General features: G+C 62.0%; 1 protein-coding gene across 1 annotated transcript in view; it reads right to left on the bottom strand.

Annotated features, from left to right (window-relative positions):
* Positions 1-16,123, bottom strand: part of TNRC18 (trinucleotide repeat containing 18) — a 73,949-nt gene extending 57,826 nt beyond the window's left edge. The window contains 11 exon segments of the mRNA XM_040634730.1: positions 438-628; positions 1,125-1,271; positions 1,716-1,921; positions 2,179-2,281; positions 9,239-10,022; positions 10,025-10,176; positions 10,179-10,233; positions 10,235-10,922; positions 11,345-11,483; positions 13,796-13,951; positions 15,526-16,123. Of these exon segments, the coding sequence (XP_040490664.1) occupies positions 438-628; positions 1,125-1,271; positions 1,716-1,921; positions 2,179-2,281; positions 9,239-10,022; positions 10,025-10,176; positions 10,179-10,233; positions 10,235-10,922; positions 11,345-11,483; positions 13,796-13,951; positions 15,526-15,562 (2,658 nt within the window). The 5' untranslated portion in view covers positions 15,563-16,123.
* Between the last annotated feature and the right edge of the window lie 283 nt (positions 16,124-16,406).

The following is a 16,406-nucleotide window of genomic DNA, read 5'->3' on the forward strand; positions in this document are numbered from 1 at the left end:
GCCTGACAAGGGAGCCAGGACCACGGAGCAGGCAGCCCGGCCAGCAGGCTCGAGGAGGCGGTCAGGCTGGGCTCAGGAAACAGCGGGAATCCCTAGCATCTCTTCAGCATCCAATGCAAACTTCCCCAGTCCAGCAGGCTGCCTCTCCTGCCTCGGTTTCCCCGCTGCTCCCCGCACCCTGCCCCCTGCCAGCTTCCATCCGCCTCTGGGCCTTGCTCACATTGTTCCCTCTGCCCAAAGGGACCGTCCATGGTCAACTCCTTCCGGTCTGTGGGCAGACGCTCCCTCCTCCAGGTGGCCCTCCCTGACCACCAGCCCCCGCCATCTTTCCTCCCTCCCAGTTCGTCACTGCTGAGCTTCTGCTTGTGGACCCATCTGCCTCTCCGTCCCCAGGGGGCTGGGGCAGTTCCCCCTGAGGCCACCCCACCCTCACTCACCACGAGCTGGGCGCTCCTCTGCAGCTCCAGGGCCTGGGCTGCCTGCTGCTGCAGGTACAGGAGCTCCTGCTGCCGCAGGAAGCGCTGCTGGGAGAAGAGCTGCAGCTGCTGGGCGTGGTGCAGGGGGCCGCGGCCCGGCGGGTACAGGGCGGCCCAGAGCGGGGGCGCCGCGGCCCGCTCCATCAGCTCCGCTAGGGGCAGGACGCACAGTGAGGCTGCACCCGCCGCCCAGCGCCCCTGTCGGCCCACTAGAGGGGGGGCAGGGCTGGGCCGGGCCTCCCTCTGCACCCGCCTCCCCGGCCCAGGGGACACGGGCCCTGCCTACACCCCAGGTGTGGCCCTCACAGTGGCAGCGTGCCAACATGGGGACTCCAAGCCTTCCTCCCCCCACCCCCAGTGGTCTGCCAAGTGGGACTCCCGAGGGACGGGAGGCACCAGGGTGGGGGGTCCAGGCCCCAGGGAGGAGAGTCTGCACTGGTTTTGGGTAGGAGTTCATCAAAACAAGGATCCCTATGGCTTTATGACACGGGTAAACCACGGACATAAAATATCCTCGAAGCCCCGGTCTGCCTCCTACCCCATTATTCTAGATGGACACCCCCCCCAAGAAGGCCCCTAGCATCTGGATCAGTCTCTCCAGGTGAGGCTACCACGACCACTGCCCTCCACCCAAAGGCCGCCACTTACCAAAGTGAGGCAGGTGATCGCTGGGAATGACCACCAGCTGGCCCGACTGGGGGTCCCTGACGAACTGGTAGGCTGACGGCAGGGAGCCCCCCAAGCCAGGCGGGAAGGCAGGTGCCATGCCCTGGTGCAGAGGTGGGGGGCCCAAGCCTAGGGGAGACCCAGGCCCGTGTCAATGCCAGGGGCTGGGGGCCCAGGCCCACCCCCTTTCTGTCTGCTCCCCCGACCCCCACCTCCTGGGGCCTCCATGCAGGAAACTGAGAGGTGACAGGCTGCAAGCATGTCCACAGCCACCCGTCCCTGGGCCCCACCTCCAAATGGCTCAGCAGAGGGACCCCCACAAGGCGAGTGTCCTAGTAACTGCCCTCTTCAGACACATGAGGGAGCCAAGGTGTGGGGAGAGGAAGCAAGGCCCGAGCTCTAACCAAAGGGAGATAGGAGCTAGATCCGGGCGTGGGTCCCACAAACAACTGGCCTCCACCCGCAGTCCTGCCCCGGCACCAGCCCCCAGCCCCGAGCTCCGGGCAAGAAACACATCGGGCCCACTCTGTCATCAACCACCAGATAAGGGGGAAGTTGTCACCCCACACTCACCATAGGGGTGTCCAGCGAGCCACATGGATGTGCTGCCCGAGCGGGGCAGCCAGGGGTGAGTGGCCAGGTGGGCTGCGGGGTCGGCGGACCAGCGCCCAGAGCCTGCCAGTGATGGGCCACCGGTCACCATGAGGTTGGGGTTCAGGCCATTAGCAGCACAGCTGGTGGGGTGCAAGCGGGCCAGGTCAGCCAGCTCCTTACTTTCTCTGGAAGGGAAGCACGCATTGGCAACAGCCCCATGGGCCTGGGAGATGTGGGAGAAAAGGGGTATCACCCAGAATGCCCAGCGGGCCCCCAGCATGAAGAGGAACCAGCTATGGCTCAGAAAAGAATTGCTCCGAGGACCTTCCCCAGGAGAGGGGACCCACGCTCATGGGAGAGGGGCCGTGGGGCCATCTGGCCTAGGATCAGGGTCGGGGACGAGAGGCCACGTCCAGCCCCCAGGCTGCCCCCAAGCCCTCACCTGAGCAGCTTCTCCTGGTCTCGGTCCAGCCGCGCCCCCAGCAGCCGCTCCTCCCGGTGCCTGGTCCTCTCGTCCCCACAGTCACCATCGGCTCGGCTGTGCCCTGAGGGGAGCGGGCAAGCGGTGACCCCGAGCCCGGGGCCCCAGCAAGCCCCTCCCGCCCCCGGCCAGTCGTCCTGGGTGCCAGGCCCCTCCACAGGTGCCTATCTGTAACTTGTCGGCACAGCAGCCAAACGCCGGGAGACGGTCACATGAGAACGCCAAGCGCATTCACGACAAGGCTTTCCCACTTCATGGCCGGGAGGCCAGGTTCTGGGGGCGGGGTGGGTAGGACAGAGGGGAAACCCCAAGCCAAAAAAGCAGCAGAGCAGACCCAGGTCCCAGGGAATCAGCAGCCACCCTCAAGCCCCACTGAGGCCCCATCACGGTTCTGGCACTTACAGACGTGCGGCTCATCTTTCTAGAATCAAGACGGGAAAATAAAACCAGAGAAAACACGATCCACGTGGGGGTGAGTGCAAAACGTGGGAACTGCCACTGGGGCTCCCCCATCCCTGCCCTGGTGCTCAGCATGCACCAGCCACCCGGCCCCCCGAGACCCCTCAGAGCAGAGAAGACGGGTCCCCAAGTCCAGCCCGGCACACAGCCAGTTAACTAAAGGGGGGGGGGCAAGGCAGGAGCCCGAGAAGGGCACCCACCGTGGGCTCTGTCCCTCCTTGCCCTGCCACCTTCCTCCAGCTCCTGCCCCATCCCCTCTTCCTCGGTGTTTTCTATACCACGAGCCAGAACTCAGGACACGTGCGGCAGCCCGGGGCCAGCCAGCGCATGGGAGGCAGCAGAGGCCACACAGAAAGCACCTGAGACTTTTCTCAAAAGAGAAACTCACTGCAGCTGAGGCTCTCTCACCCGCATCTTGAGACCCAGCAGCGCTGGGAGGCGTGCTCAGGGAGGGGGCCACGCCCAGCACCCCCGGCACGCAGGTGTTACCACTCTGCAGGAGACAAGGGGTCCAGCAGCGGCCCCCACACTCATGACCCTCATGGGCAAGGACTTCCCCCCCTTGGAATGCTACCATAGAGCATCTCCCCTTCATTTCTCCCCTCTGCACCCCCAAAACCAGGAGCCAGCAACGAACAGAGCCCCCAGGAGAGGCTGAGGGGTGCAGGGGCTTCTCCCTGTCCTTTTGCGAAGGCAGGAGCCTACCAGCCCCAAGACGAAGGGCAGGAGCTCCGAGAGAGAGGGCACAGCAGCAACCCAGGCCCACGTGCTCATGGACCAGGTCCACAGGGGGGCAGCAAGCAGCTGAGCACTGGGGAGAGGCCGGGTCCCAGAGGCAGCTGGAGACACTAGGACAGCGAGAGCACCTGGGAGGGTGGCCCGGAAGTTCGGAGGTGGGCCAGGACAACAGGGAAGCACAGTGAGCACTCAGCAGGGAAAAGCCAACAACGGGGACATCCAGCAGCCAGGGAGGAGTGTGAGCGGGCAAGGGAGCGAGCGGCTTCACAACCCACCCCTGTGGGACACCGAGGCACATCCCTGGCCACCTGCTAAACCACTCACGCAGGCCGCGGACGGCAAAGGCACTGAGCAGACTTCGTCTATGCCAGCTCAAAGTCACCGCAGCCCCTCCCGGTCCGTGGCAGGCAGAGGACAGGTCCTCAGTGGGAGATGATTGCCACAGCCAGGCTGGGGTGAGACCCAGCCAGGGTTCCCCTGGCCTCCAGTGTCAATGTGGTTCCCATATCAAAGGGACCCTGAGCCACCTGCCCACTTAAAGGACTGGAAGGGGCCCTGTGCAGGGATCCCCCGGGATAGTACAGTCCAGAAGGGCAGCCCAGGCTTCAGGCAGGACCAAGGTGTGGAGGGCCACCCGGAGTCCTGTGACTGGGCTGGGAAATCAGCGTGTGTGCCCCAGCTTCCTTCGCCCAGAGATCTCAGATGGCTCCCACTCCCCGGGCCACCCTGGATTCAGGGACAGGCTCTGGCACTACTTCCTGGAGTCCCCTAAAGGGACAACTACCCACAGGGTAGCCTGGCTCCAAGTCTCTTGTCCTCTAGCCCGATGCCTCTCCATTGCTGTGGCTGTCACCACGCAGGGTATCAGTGGCTTCCCATTGCAGGCCCTACCTCCCGCCACAAACCTGTCTGGAGACCCACCCATCTTGGAGCACCCACCAACCCCAAGGTCACTCAAGTCAGAGACCGAGACAGCTCCCTCCAAGTCTGATTAGTCTCTGAAGAAATGTGACATGCCTCCCACTACCTCACCCCAGGCTTGGCTGGATTACAGCTCTCTACAGATCCTTCCGCATCAACCTGTGACCTCTATCCCCTATTCAGACCTGTCCCACCCGCAGAACACCAGCCCCACAGAACCATGCCCCTGCGACCACGGCTCTCTATACTTGTCACACTCAGGGCCACACATGCTGTTCCATCTACCCAGAGTGCCCTTCCCCTAGGCTACTCAGCCTCTCCTGTCAGAGCTTAGCTTAAATGCCACCTCCTCCAGGAAGCCCTCCCTGACCACCTCTCTCCGATGAAGCTCCCTTATCTATCTCCCTCCCAGCACTGACAACATGCTACTATCCTGCTTGCTGGTTGCTCACCAATCTGCCTCCTCCATGAGCCTATGTACCGCTCTGGTTCAAGGAGTCCCACTCCTGGTTGTGTACCTCTTCTCTACACAACACTTGGCACAGCAGAAGCTGCTCAATAAATAAGGAAGGAAGGAACGAACGAACGAACGAACCAACCTGTGGGTATCTACAGGAAGAATGAGCTATGCAGCAAGAAGAGCAATTACAAAGGCCCTGGGGCAGAAGTGTGCCAAAGAACATCAAGGAGACCATGGCGGCTAGACAGAATAATAAACAAGAGAGGTACAAGAGATGAGACCACAGAAGAAGTGGGTGGTACAGACTATAGGGTCTTGGAAGCTGTGGAAGGGAATGTGGTTTAGATTTTGTTCAAGGTACGAAGGGAAGCCAGAGCAAGAGTGAACCAGAGGGCCCCTCGCCCCTCAATGCTGAGTTCCAGGCTGGCAGGAGACCAGCTTCGCCATGAGCCGGGCATGTGGGGCAGTTCCCAGAGACGCAAGACCTCACCCCAGCCCTTCTGTGCCCAACAGGACCCTAGATCTCCATGCATTCATTCACTCAGGGGTCATCAACCCAGGAGGTGGGTCCCAGCCCTCATCCCACTCTAGATTAGGAAACTGAGGCACAGGAAGGCAAAGCGACCTGCCCAGGTCACACCCCTGACTGACCGGGAGGCTGTCCTGCCTGGAATCAGGGTCTGAGTGCGTCCTGACCGCTGAGGCGCCGAGGGTTCCACGCCTCCCACAGAGACGGCAAGGAATTGGTGCTCAGGAAACGGCCGTTCATCAAGTACTTGCAGCCTGCCCCGGGGCCCCAAGCCATGGGGCCACAGCCTCTCCAATCTGGGCAGAGGCCCTGCGGAGGCCTGGTTCCCACGGCCACCCCACCCCAGCCTCCAGGAACATTCCGGCAGATCCGGCCGCCACCAGCTCAGGCTGACTGAGCTCTCTCTAGGAGGTGGGGCCATCATCGCTGCTTACCCCTGCACGACCCCAGCTCTGCCTGGGGCGACGTGGGCGCACCCCCATGGTCCCTCCCACCAGAGCTCCCCCCTCCCCCGCCATGCCTCCATCACAGAGGTGAGGCCAGTGGGGAAGAGGAAGAGGTAGGAGCCACAGGCCTGGGCCTAGGGTTCAAGGTCGGCCCGCTTCTTCCAGCCCAGGGGCCTTCGCGTCTGCAGGGCCCGCTCTCCTCATGGGGGAAGCTGCGAGAACAACAGATCTTCCTGCGAGGGGCCTGAGCTGGTTCCACCCATGACTGGGTTCTCCCGCTGAGTAGCAGCCGCTGTGCTGGGCTTCCGAGCACACGCACCATGGGCACTGGGGCTCACGGCTGTAGGTCACGTCTGTCCTTAGTCCACCTCTGGCCCGTGTGGGCCCCCGGGGACATTTCCCAGAAGATCTAGGACTCATGGGCACTGTCAGAAGCTCTCAGACCCCAACACGCTGCATGCGAGCAAACACAAGGCAGGCCTGGTTGTGAAGCACCTACTACGTGCCCAGCGACAGCCGCACGGTCAACGTGGACACCGGGGCCCAGAAGCCTCAGGCCTCCTGTTTAAGGTCACACCGCTGATGAGGCAAAGACCAGATTTGAACTGACCGGCAGAAGGCTCGCTCCAAAAATTCAAGGAGATGGGGAAGACGGGAAAAGACCGAGACCCAGGCTGATGACCACCCACTTGGCCAGGGGGTGCCCCCAACTCCTGCCCTCCCCCAAGGGCGCCAGTATTGGAAAAACCACCACTTATGGGAATGGTGTTAAGGAAAAGAACACAGCCTACTTTTCAATGGGTGGCAGGGACAGCCCAATGCCTGAATATCTCATCCCAAACCCGTCAGGTCTTCCCTCCCTCCACACATTCTGTCACACACATACACTGTTACACACACACACACACACACACAGAGTCACTCTGAGTCACTCAGTCACACACTGTCACACACTGTCACTTTCACACATACTATCACACACACTGTCACACACTGTCACTGTCACATTCACATAGTCAGGGTCACACATTCACAGTCACACATACTGTCACATATAACGTCACACACATCACACACATTCTCTCACGCTCCTACAGTCACACACAGTCATCGCCAGTCACAAGCACTGTCATAGTCACACACACTGTCACTCAAACACATTCTCTCACACACACCCTGTCTCACACAATTCTCTCACACACTCACACAGTCACTGTCATTCACCATCACAGTCACACACGGTCGCTCTCACACAGTCATACATTCTCTCACACACACTGTCAGTCACACATACTGTCACGTGCGGCACCACACACACATTCTCTCACACTCAGTTACATATTGTCTCACACACCATCTCACACGGTCACACTGTCACACACATTCTCTCACACACACACTCATACAGTCACCCACTCTGTCCATGTCACACAGATCCTGTCACGCACTGTCACACACACACCCTCAAACACACATTCTCTCTCTCACACAGGACCCTTGGACACATGTCCCTTGGACATGAGTAGGTACTCAGGGGACTATGAGCCCCCAACATGGGTGAAACACCATGTCACATGAGCATTCCTCCAGGGAAAGGACCCAAAGAGATCTCCAGCCTCCCGGAGGGGTCCCAGGTGGCAAACCTCTGTCCTAGCAGAAGGGCTTGTCCACCACCAAGCCGGCCACCTCTAACCAAGAGCTGTCATCCACTCCTTCAATCCCAGAATGAGGCAGTGCCATGGCCCAGCCCCCCCCCCCCCCCCCCCCCCCCCCCCCGCCCCGGGTCACAGGACAGGCTTCCCTGGCTCAGGCTCCACAAAGAACCATGGGCTCAGTCATTCAACAAACATCCAGGAAGTGTCACTCCCTCTAGGCCGGATGAAGATCGTTAGCACTACAGTGTGCACGCAAATTGGTGGGGCGAGGCCAGCAGGGGTCCCAGCGCAGCCCTGTACCTTACTGGGCTCATCCAGGAGAGCAGGGCTAGGAGAGTGGGTCTGGGAGGCTGGGACAGGACAGTGGCCACCCACCATGGACCGAGGCTAAAACCCAGTCGTCAGCACAGGTGGGCACAGGTGGGCCAGACCAAGAAAGGGACAGGGTCCCAGGAGACATTCACCCAAGATGCCTGAACGTGAAGACCCATGAGAACACTGGGACCCAGTTTCTATCATCACGCAACCTCCAGGAGTAAAGTCTGGGAGGTGCAGGGAAGGGGGCCATGTGGGTGCCAGAGACAGGTGCCCAGGGCGTGGGTGAAGCCTAAGCTCGCAACTGGCTGAATATGGGAAGCTGGTCGGACACTGGAAACAGGCATAGGGAAGAAATCCAGGTCTACTGTTGCAAAGTCACAAGAGCAAGGCCAGTGGGACACAGCCTTCCTGGGCCCTTACCCCAGTCTCCCAACCCCACACCACAACACACTAAACACCATCCAGGTGGGGGGTTTGGCCAGTGTCCACCCAACCTACAGGAAGGGTCGTTGGCTCAACAACGGGCAGACCAAGTCCACAGTTCCAACCAAAATGACACAAATATCAACCCTCCAAAATCCCATTCCAACAGCGCATATGCAAGGGACAAAAGGAAACACAGTTGACCAAGTTCTGGAGAAACACTCAACTTCACCAATCATTGAAAGAAACACACCATTCTTCCCCACCAAAATTAGCATAGTCTTTTTTAGGCGCCAAGGTACTGAACGTCAAGACCCATGAGAACACTGGGACCCAGTTTCTATCATCACACTCGGTCACTCATTTACCAAACACCTACTATGCGCCAGGTCCCACACTAGGTACAGGGAACAATGAACTAAGTAAGGCACTTACTCCCTCAAGGGCCGAGGGCTGAGTACTTAAAGCCAGCCTGTTCCTAGGAACCTATTCTTAGAAAATGACTCAAAATATCAGGAAGGTAAAACGCACAAAAATATTCAATGCAACGTTCTAAACACAAAAACATCAGGGAAGAGAAAAAAATGCCCACGAGAGGGATGGTTAGCTGAACTACGGTGTGTGCTCTAGACAGAACAGTAGAGGTCGTGAAAAAATTATATAAAGATTTCACAACAGGGGGGAGAGGAGAAAACCCACACTGTAAGCGTGGGGAACGCAGGGACCAGAATTGGGTGCGCTCTAGGAACCCTGCAGGAACAAGCACATCGCAAAGGAAAATGAATCCAGGTAAAGATCTGAAAGTGTTCAGGGTGTTGGGAACACAGCACGATCCCTTCCTTCCCTTCTTCCTCCTTTCCTGCATTTTCCATATTTTTCTATGTGTATAATGGAAAAAGCAGTAAACTTTAAAACAGTAGCCGCAGCCCCCAAGTGGATAAAGGACAAATGGTAGCAGGAGGGCAGGCAGAGGGGGTGCGAGGAGGCTGAGACAGGTAGAAATGGAAAGCAAAGGTGGACAGGATTTGGGAGGCCAGGGCGGAGCTTGGAGAAGGTGGGACCCAAGACCCACCTTTGACATTGCTCAGCGACAGGGAGCGCTCCTGGTCTGCCAGCCCCGGCCCCAGCCGGCCACTGCCGCCACTGTCCTTCTGCCGGGCCACAGCCACCGCAATGCCCACGGGCGGGTGTCGCACCTCTGCCTCTCCCTGGGCACCAGAGCCCTCACGCCCGAAAGCCTTGGCGCTCTCGGGCCTCTCCGGGTCCCGCTTCAGCTGCCGGCCCCCACTGGCCGCAGGGCCCCCGGGGTGTGGCAGGCGGGCCTGGGTGCGCGGGGCGCCCGCGGTGGTGGGGGCAGGCTCGGGTTTCATGGTGCCCAGGCCTCCAAAGGGGCTCTTCTTGCCGCAGCCGCCGGGGCGCACGGCCACGGCCTCGCGGGTGAAGCTGCCGCTGTACTTGATGAGGCTCTGCATGGCCGAGGCCTCCCCGGGCCCGTGGGCCGCGGCGTGCACGTCGGCGCCGGGCCTGGCGCAGGCGGCCGCGGTGCGGGGCAGCGCGCCCCCGGGATCCAGGTAGGCCTTCTTGGCGACGGCTGCCTCCTCCTCGGCGCGGCTGGCGTGGTGGTGCTGCGCGGCCAGCACCGCCATCTGCGTGGTGGCGAAGTTGCCCAGCTCAAAAGGCTTCCACTTCGGCTCAGGGCCGGCGGGCGGGGGCGGCCGCGCGGGCTCCAGGCCGAAGAGTTTGGCGGCCTGCTGCGCGGCGGCGGCTCGCTGGGCGCGCCGCAGGCTCAGGCTCGGCCTCTCGGCTTTGAGCAGCTCTCGGCGGGAGGTAGGCCCGGCGCGGGAGGCGCTGGCCAGTCCGCGCCGGCGGGCTCCGCGGGCGGCGGCCGCTGAGCGAGCGGATGACCGGATGCTCGCCCGCGGAGCGCTCGGCCGGTGGGCGGCTGCCGGGACCCGGGCGGCGCCTGCAGGACGCCGGGCCTGCCCACTCAGCGCCCCCGGCTCCGGGCGCGCGCGCCTGCGACGCGATCTGGATGGCCCCGGGCTCGTCGAAGGCCTCCACGGAAGGCAACGAAGGTGGGCGCCACCACGCGGTGCGCGGCTCGCTCGCGCGGCCGCGCCGGCGCCGCTGCTGCCGCTGGCGTCGCCGCTGGAAGATGGTGTAGACGCCGGCGGCGACTGCGCGGCGCGGGCGAAGGCCCCCCGCCGGGCGCTGGGGGCGCGGGCGGCCCTGGGTGGCGGCGGGAGCGCGAGGGGCAGGGGCACGCCCGGGCAGTAGGCCTCTGGCCAGAGCGCGCGGCTCTCCTGGCGTGCCGCCTGTGGCCACCCAGCGCGGGAGTCTGCCGCGCCGCGCTGCCGTTGCAGAGGCTCAGCGCCGGGGGCGGCGGCGGCGGGTTCTTGCCCTTGCACTCGGCGGCGGCGCCCGGCCCGCGCGGCGGCCCCAGTTCGGCCAGGAAGGGCGACAGGCGCTCGGCGAGGCGCTGGGGACCGCGGTCCTGGCGGCCCTCCGCCCGCGCCTCCTGGGTCAGGTCCACCACGCCGCGCGTTCCCGCGGCCTCCTCGCGGGCCCTCGGGTCCTTCTTGCCGAACAGTGGGGGCGGCTCCCCGCCACGGCCCGACCGCTCCTTGGCTGGACCTTCCCGCGAAGAGCCTTTGGCCGGGGCGCTGGAGGAGTGGCCTCCCGGGGTCCTGGACGAGGGCGCGTGAGAGTGCAGGGCACCCGGAGCCCCCGTGGCGGGCAGGTAGAAGCCGTCTGCCGGGAAAAGAGTATGGGCGTGAGTGCCCCCTCCCCCCAGCCAGCCAGCCAGCCAGCCGCGGGGTCCCTGAGGGGAGCCCCGCAACCCCTGGGTTAAGAAGGAGGGCCGTGCCCAGCGCAGCCCTTGGGGGGCAGACTCTGGAAATGGAGGGTACTGAGTTCACAATCTCGCTTTGGCCAATGACTAAGCTTCCTGAGCCTCAGTTTCGTCATCTGTGAAAGGGGTGGAGGCCAGCGTTGTTTTAAGGGCCTTAAGAGGGTCAGGGGAGCACAGCACTAAAAGGCACCAGAAGGGGGGGGCGCTTAGGGGCAGAGGTTTCAGAAAAGGGAGCTAGCTGCTGTCTGGAATACAGGGTAGTGGTGGGGGCCCCAGACAAGCCCCTCAGAAGTTACCCCCCCCCAAGCCCAGTCTCCCTGCTCCTGCCCCCTCATCATACCTTTCTGGGTATCGAAAATGCTGGGCTGGCCCAGCTGGCTGAGGAGGGGGCTCCCGCTGCTGGGGGGCTCCAGGTGGTTCAGGTGGAGGTAGGATGGGTACAGCCCACTGGGCAGATGGGAGAAGCCTGGAAAAGAGAAGAGAAAAACTGAACCGTCCCACCGCATGGACTCCCACGAGGAACTTCCTTCCATCCTTCTCTTTTTCTGGAAAATAAAATATTCTGTCAGCCCCCTGGTTCAGGGAGCCCTGAGATTTACGGCCAGCTCCCCAGGGCAGGCCTGTCCCCCCATTCCAGACCCTGGCACTTCAGGCCTCCCTCCAGCCCCAGGCAGCCCCCAGGAGCTCGGGCTCTCAAATCAGAATGGATCCAGCTAGGCAGGGGAAGGTGGTGGTGGTGGTGGTGGTGGTGGTGGTGGTGGTGGTGGTGGTGGTGGTGGTGGTGATGGCTCTAACCACAGGCCAAACTGCCCGGAGGCTTTGCCTTTGTGATTCTGATTTAAACTTCAACAAAACACAACTCTGTGAGGCAATACTCTTAATATCCTCACGTTATGGATGAGGAAACAGAGGCTCAGGGAGGACCACGGGCCCAAAGTCACACAGCAGAGGAGCCTGACTTGGAATGGAGGTTACTGGGACTGTTAACCTCAGCCCAACACAGACCCCCCGTGGAGCAGTTTACTGATTTAACGAGTCCTTTCTCTGCTGTGTGACCCCGAGCAGGTCACTTGCCTGCTCTGAATATCAGCCCACCCAGCACCTGCAGCTGTCGGGTGTCCCTGGCCAGGAAGGAATGCCTCCCAGTCTCTCCCCACCAGTGCTGCCCAGAACCAGGACTTCATGGGACAGAGAAGACAGGAGGGTAGCCACAGAGAAAGAAATGAGACTCCTCAGAGGGTCCACGGGGAATGGAGGCCCAAGAGCCACTCAGCAGGGCCCAGAAAGGTAGGCCGACTAGCGAGCAGGCAGGCGCTGGGCACTGGGGGATGGTCCTGATGCTCTGCCTGGGCTGGGGTCCTCCCGGACCACAGGCCTATAGGAGGACCTTGAGACGCAGGCCCTGCATGCCCCTAGTTGCTCCCTTTGAGTCCAGGGACCCAGGGCCCTGTGTGGCCAGGTCCTCACTGGACCCATGCGACACCTGAGAATGGCATAAACAACAATCACTGAATAATCAAGACCAGCTGATGCCCTCGAAACATCGCACGGGGTCCCTGTGCTTTCTCATCGGGAAAAGAGACCCAGCAGTCCCTCTCCCCCAGCTGGTCGTGGGGATACAGTGAGCTCCGCTGGGTTCGGAACCGTTACTAGGTTACTAGTGTTTGCAACACAGAAGGAAAAGGAGTCAGGAAGGGCAGAGGCGCAAGCTCGTGGCACAGAGACACCAGGCAGCCCCTGCTCTTCAGGCCCCTCCAGCTCTGCCCTGGCTGGCTCAAGTGGGAGGCTCAAATAGGACCCCAGCCCCAAAGGGCTGCCCACCATCCCAGGCCTAGAGAGGCAGGACCACCCCCCCCCCCGTGGGGGGACACATGATGGCGGGTACTGGGGAGACTCTGGCACAGAGGAGGACATGGGCAGACAGTGTGCTGTGAAAAGCCCAGGAAAGCCATCAGCCTGCAGTGGGTGCTCCCAGGACCCAGCATCCAAAGTCCACCAGAGGCGGGGAAGGAGCTCAGGGTCCCCCAGGCCTGTTCTTCACCGACAGAGGGGAAAGTGAGGCTCCAGGGAGGTCCAGAATTTTCAGAGCTCTCAGAAACCCACATTTAGGAGCTCCACGAAAGAACTGCCACAGGAGAGCCCTACAGCCCTGGTCCCATTGCTCCAACAGTGATTATCAAGGGCCCCCAGGGAAACAGTGGTAAGCAGAACAAACTAGGCCCTGCCCTCAGCACTCACCCTGGTAAGAAAATATCTGTCTTCACAAGTGGGAAATGGCTGGGGGTGGGGGGGTGTCAGCTGAGCCCTAAAGGATGAACAGTGGGGGGCGCCTGGGGGGCTCAGTCATTAAGCATCTGCCTTTGGCTCAGGGCATGATCCCGGGGTCCTGGGATAGAGCCCCACATCAGGCTCCTCTGCTGGGAGCCTCCTTCTTCCCCTCCCACTCCCCCTGCCTGTGTTCCCTCTCTTGCTGGCTCTCTCTCTCTCTCTGTCAAATGAATAAATAAAATCTTTAAAAAAAAATAAAAAAAATAAAGGATGAACAGTGGGTGACTTAGGGGCTGCAGCAGAGGGAACTGGCTTGTGCAAAGGCCCTGTGGCAGGGACCAGAGGAAGCACTGAGCATTTGAACAACAGCAGGGAGGCTGAATGATCAGGGCTTGTCCCCCACCCCCAGCCACCGCAGGAGGGATGACTAGAGGTGGAAGGGAGTGGGCAGGATGGAGAGGTGCCAGGGACAGTGGCCCACAGCCCTCAGCCCTGCCCCACACTCCTTACCTTCATGGGCATGAGCGGCCCACAGCTGCACCATAGGCAGGTTGCTGGGGGTAGGGGAGCGGAAGGAGAGGTCAGAGGGCAGGGGCACGGGGCTCCCATGGGACGAGGCTGAGGGCCCCATCCCGCTGGCCACAAAGCTGCCCAAGAAGGCCTCGCCTGCAGAGAGAAGGGGGGGGGCTGTCAGGCACTCACCAGGCCCCACTGCTCGGCCCAATGCCCCGAGTTCCCCATGTCTCCCCCACTTCTCGGAGCTGACACCGGCAGGAACACCCAAGAAAGCTTTCTACCCCACCCACCCCAAACCTTCAGGCTCAGGATGGATCTGTCACCTCGACCAGACCCAGTACTTGAAAGACGTGCAAGTGCAGCCCCAGAGGAACAGCCAGAAGGAAGCCCACCACCATGGAAGGCCCTAGCCTCTGAGCCACCCAGCGCTCCGCAGGAGGGTACGGTCCCCCAATGTGCTGATGAAAGCTGAGGCACGGCTGGGGGCAAGGACCTCCTGAGGCCTCAGAGCGAGGTGGGGAGTGGGGGGCTCAGGGTCTCTGAGCTTCTGAATCAGGGAGGATCCCAAGAGTCAGAGAATGACCCCCCTGAGGACCCCAGAGCAGCTGTGCTGAGCTCTGAGGAGTGCTCAGCCAGCCTCAGCCAGCTGGTGAGGGAGGAACCATGTGCCCATTTAAGGCATGAGGAAGCTGAGGCTGGGGTGTTGTGGGGGGGAGTGCCTGGTCCCACAGCCAGTGAGCCACGATCCAGAATACACACCCAGCCAACATCCCAGGACTACAGCGAATTAGCGAGAAAAACAGAGCAAGAAGGAGAGCACGGGGCCTCCTACCTGAGGTCGCTCAGATGGGGGGGGGGGGTGCCCAGCTGCTGCTTGCAAGAGCAATGTGCTGGGGGCTTGGCTGGAAAGCACCTACCCCTGCCACGCCCCATTTGGCCAGCCCCACGCCAGGAGGGACAGCCCCTCACTGTCACCACCCAGGGGCACTGGTCCTCAAAAGCCACACACCCCACCCTTCAGGGGAAGATCCCAGCGGGCCTCCAGGTCACCGGCCAGAGGGAGGCCTGTGATACTTGGGCAAAGGACGTCCCTTCCCTGGCCTCAGTCTGCTCGTCTGCAAAATGGGGTCACTAACACCTCCCTTAAGAACTGTAGTGAAGAGAGAAGCACGCATTGAACAAGAATAACAACAGAGCAGCAGCGCACTGTCTGTGGGGATTCTGAACCCTCCCCCAACGCCCCAGGAGGAGGGGCAGCGGCCCACACACAGAGCTCAGCATGAGGGTCACCAGGCACCCAGCGGGAGCCCGCTCTGGCCAGCCGGAGCTAAGGGCTTCTCTGTGTGCCCCCTCGGGCCACCGTCTCCGCGTCCCTGTGAAGCAGGTACTGTCTGCAATGACCCAGAGAAGTGACTCGGGGGGAGGGGGGCCCAGCCCACTGTCCAATCTCTGGGTCCCCAGCAGCCCCATATGCGGGGTCCGTGTACAATAGGTGCTCACTCACTACCTCCCGGGGGCACAGGATGCCAGAATGTCCACCCACTCCCTTTGTGCTACATGTGGGGAAACCAAGGCTGCAAGGGGCAGGGCCTCCGCCTGGGTCCTCCGGAGCGGAGACAGCAGCAGGCAGGAGGAGGACACCTTCTGGCCACATGTGCCATCACCAGCACCCCGCATCTGGGGAGCCCCCCAAACTCCAGCCCAGCCTCATCCAGCCCCCTCACCAGACTCCAGCGCCAAGCCTTCGGGACCCAGAGCCATGGTGGCCGGTCAGTACACCCATGTGGCCCCCAGCCCGGGCGGCAGGGCCTCTGGGCCCTGCTAGGCCCCAGGCTTCCTCCTTGGCAGGCAGGCGGGTAGAAGGCTCCGGAAGCCAGCAGCCAGAGGTTTGCGCAAGGGCTTACATCAGCCACCAGCTCTTCCTGCCTCGGGCCGCACGGAAGCCGGGTGGCCCAGGCCTGCCCCTGCCCAGGCTTGTGAAACCCGCCCAGCAGCACCCAAGGCCTGGTGGGGCGTTGGTGCCCGGATGCCACCAACGGCTCCCGCCCGCCACAGAGGCTCAACGGTGCCCAAACTCCCTTCCCTCGGGATGCTAGTGCCCCAGCCAGAGCGTAGGCCAGTGTGCCCTCCCAGACAGCAGGTTCATAACTCTGTCCAAAGGGCACGCCAGCGCCATGTCAGACCAGCCCCCAGGTCTCCCCGAAGACCCCTCCCGGCTCCTTTCCACCCCAGGTGGGGCCCTCCCAGCCACCCCATCCAAGCCTCCACCAATGACACCTGGTAACGCAGATCCCTCCATCAGCCTCACTTCCCGCCACACCCAGTGCCCAGGACCTGCCCGGCATGCAGCAGGTGTCAACTTTGGGACGGACTACGTGAGCACTGTTTCTAATCCCCTCGGGGCAAAAGCAAACAGACACATGTCAGGATTAGGAGGGAGGGTCGGTACAGCCCCTGACCCCCGAGGACATCCTGCCTGGGATCCCTGGGGTGGAGGACAGGCTGCTGGCCCCCCCCCACCCCACACCAGAGTCTCCGGGAGGCTTTGCGTGGCCCCGCCCCCACCCCAGCAAACCTGGTGCTCTTCTCAGTCTAGCTACACACC

Source organism: Ursus maritimus, unplaced genomic scaffold (genome assembly GCF_017311325.1).
Source record: "Ursus maritimus isolate PB19 unplaced genomic scaffold, ASM1731132v1 scaffold_2, whole genome shotgun sequence".
NCBI lineage: Eukaryota > Metazoa > Chordata > Mammalia > Carnivora > Ursidae > Ursus > Ursus maritimus.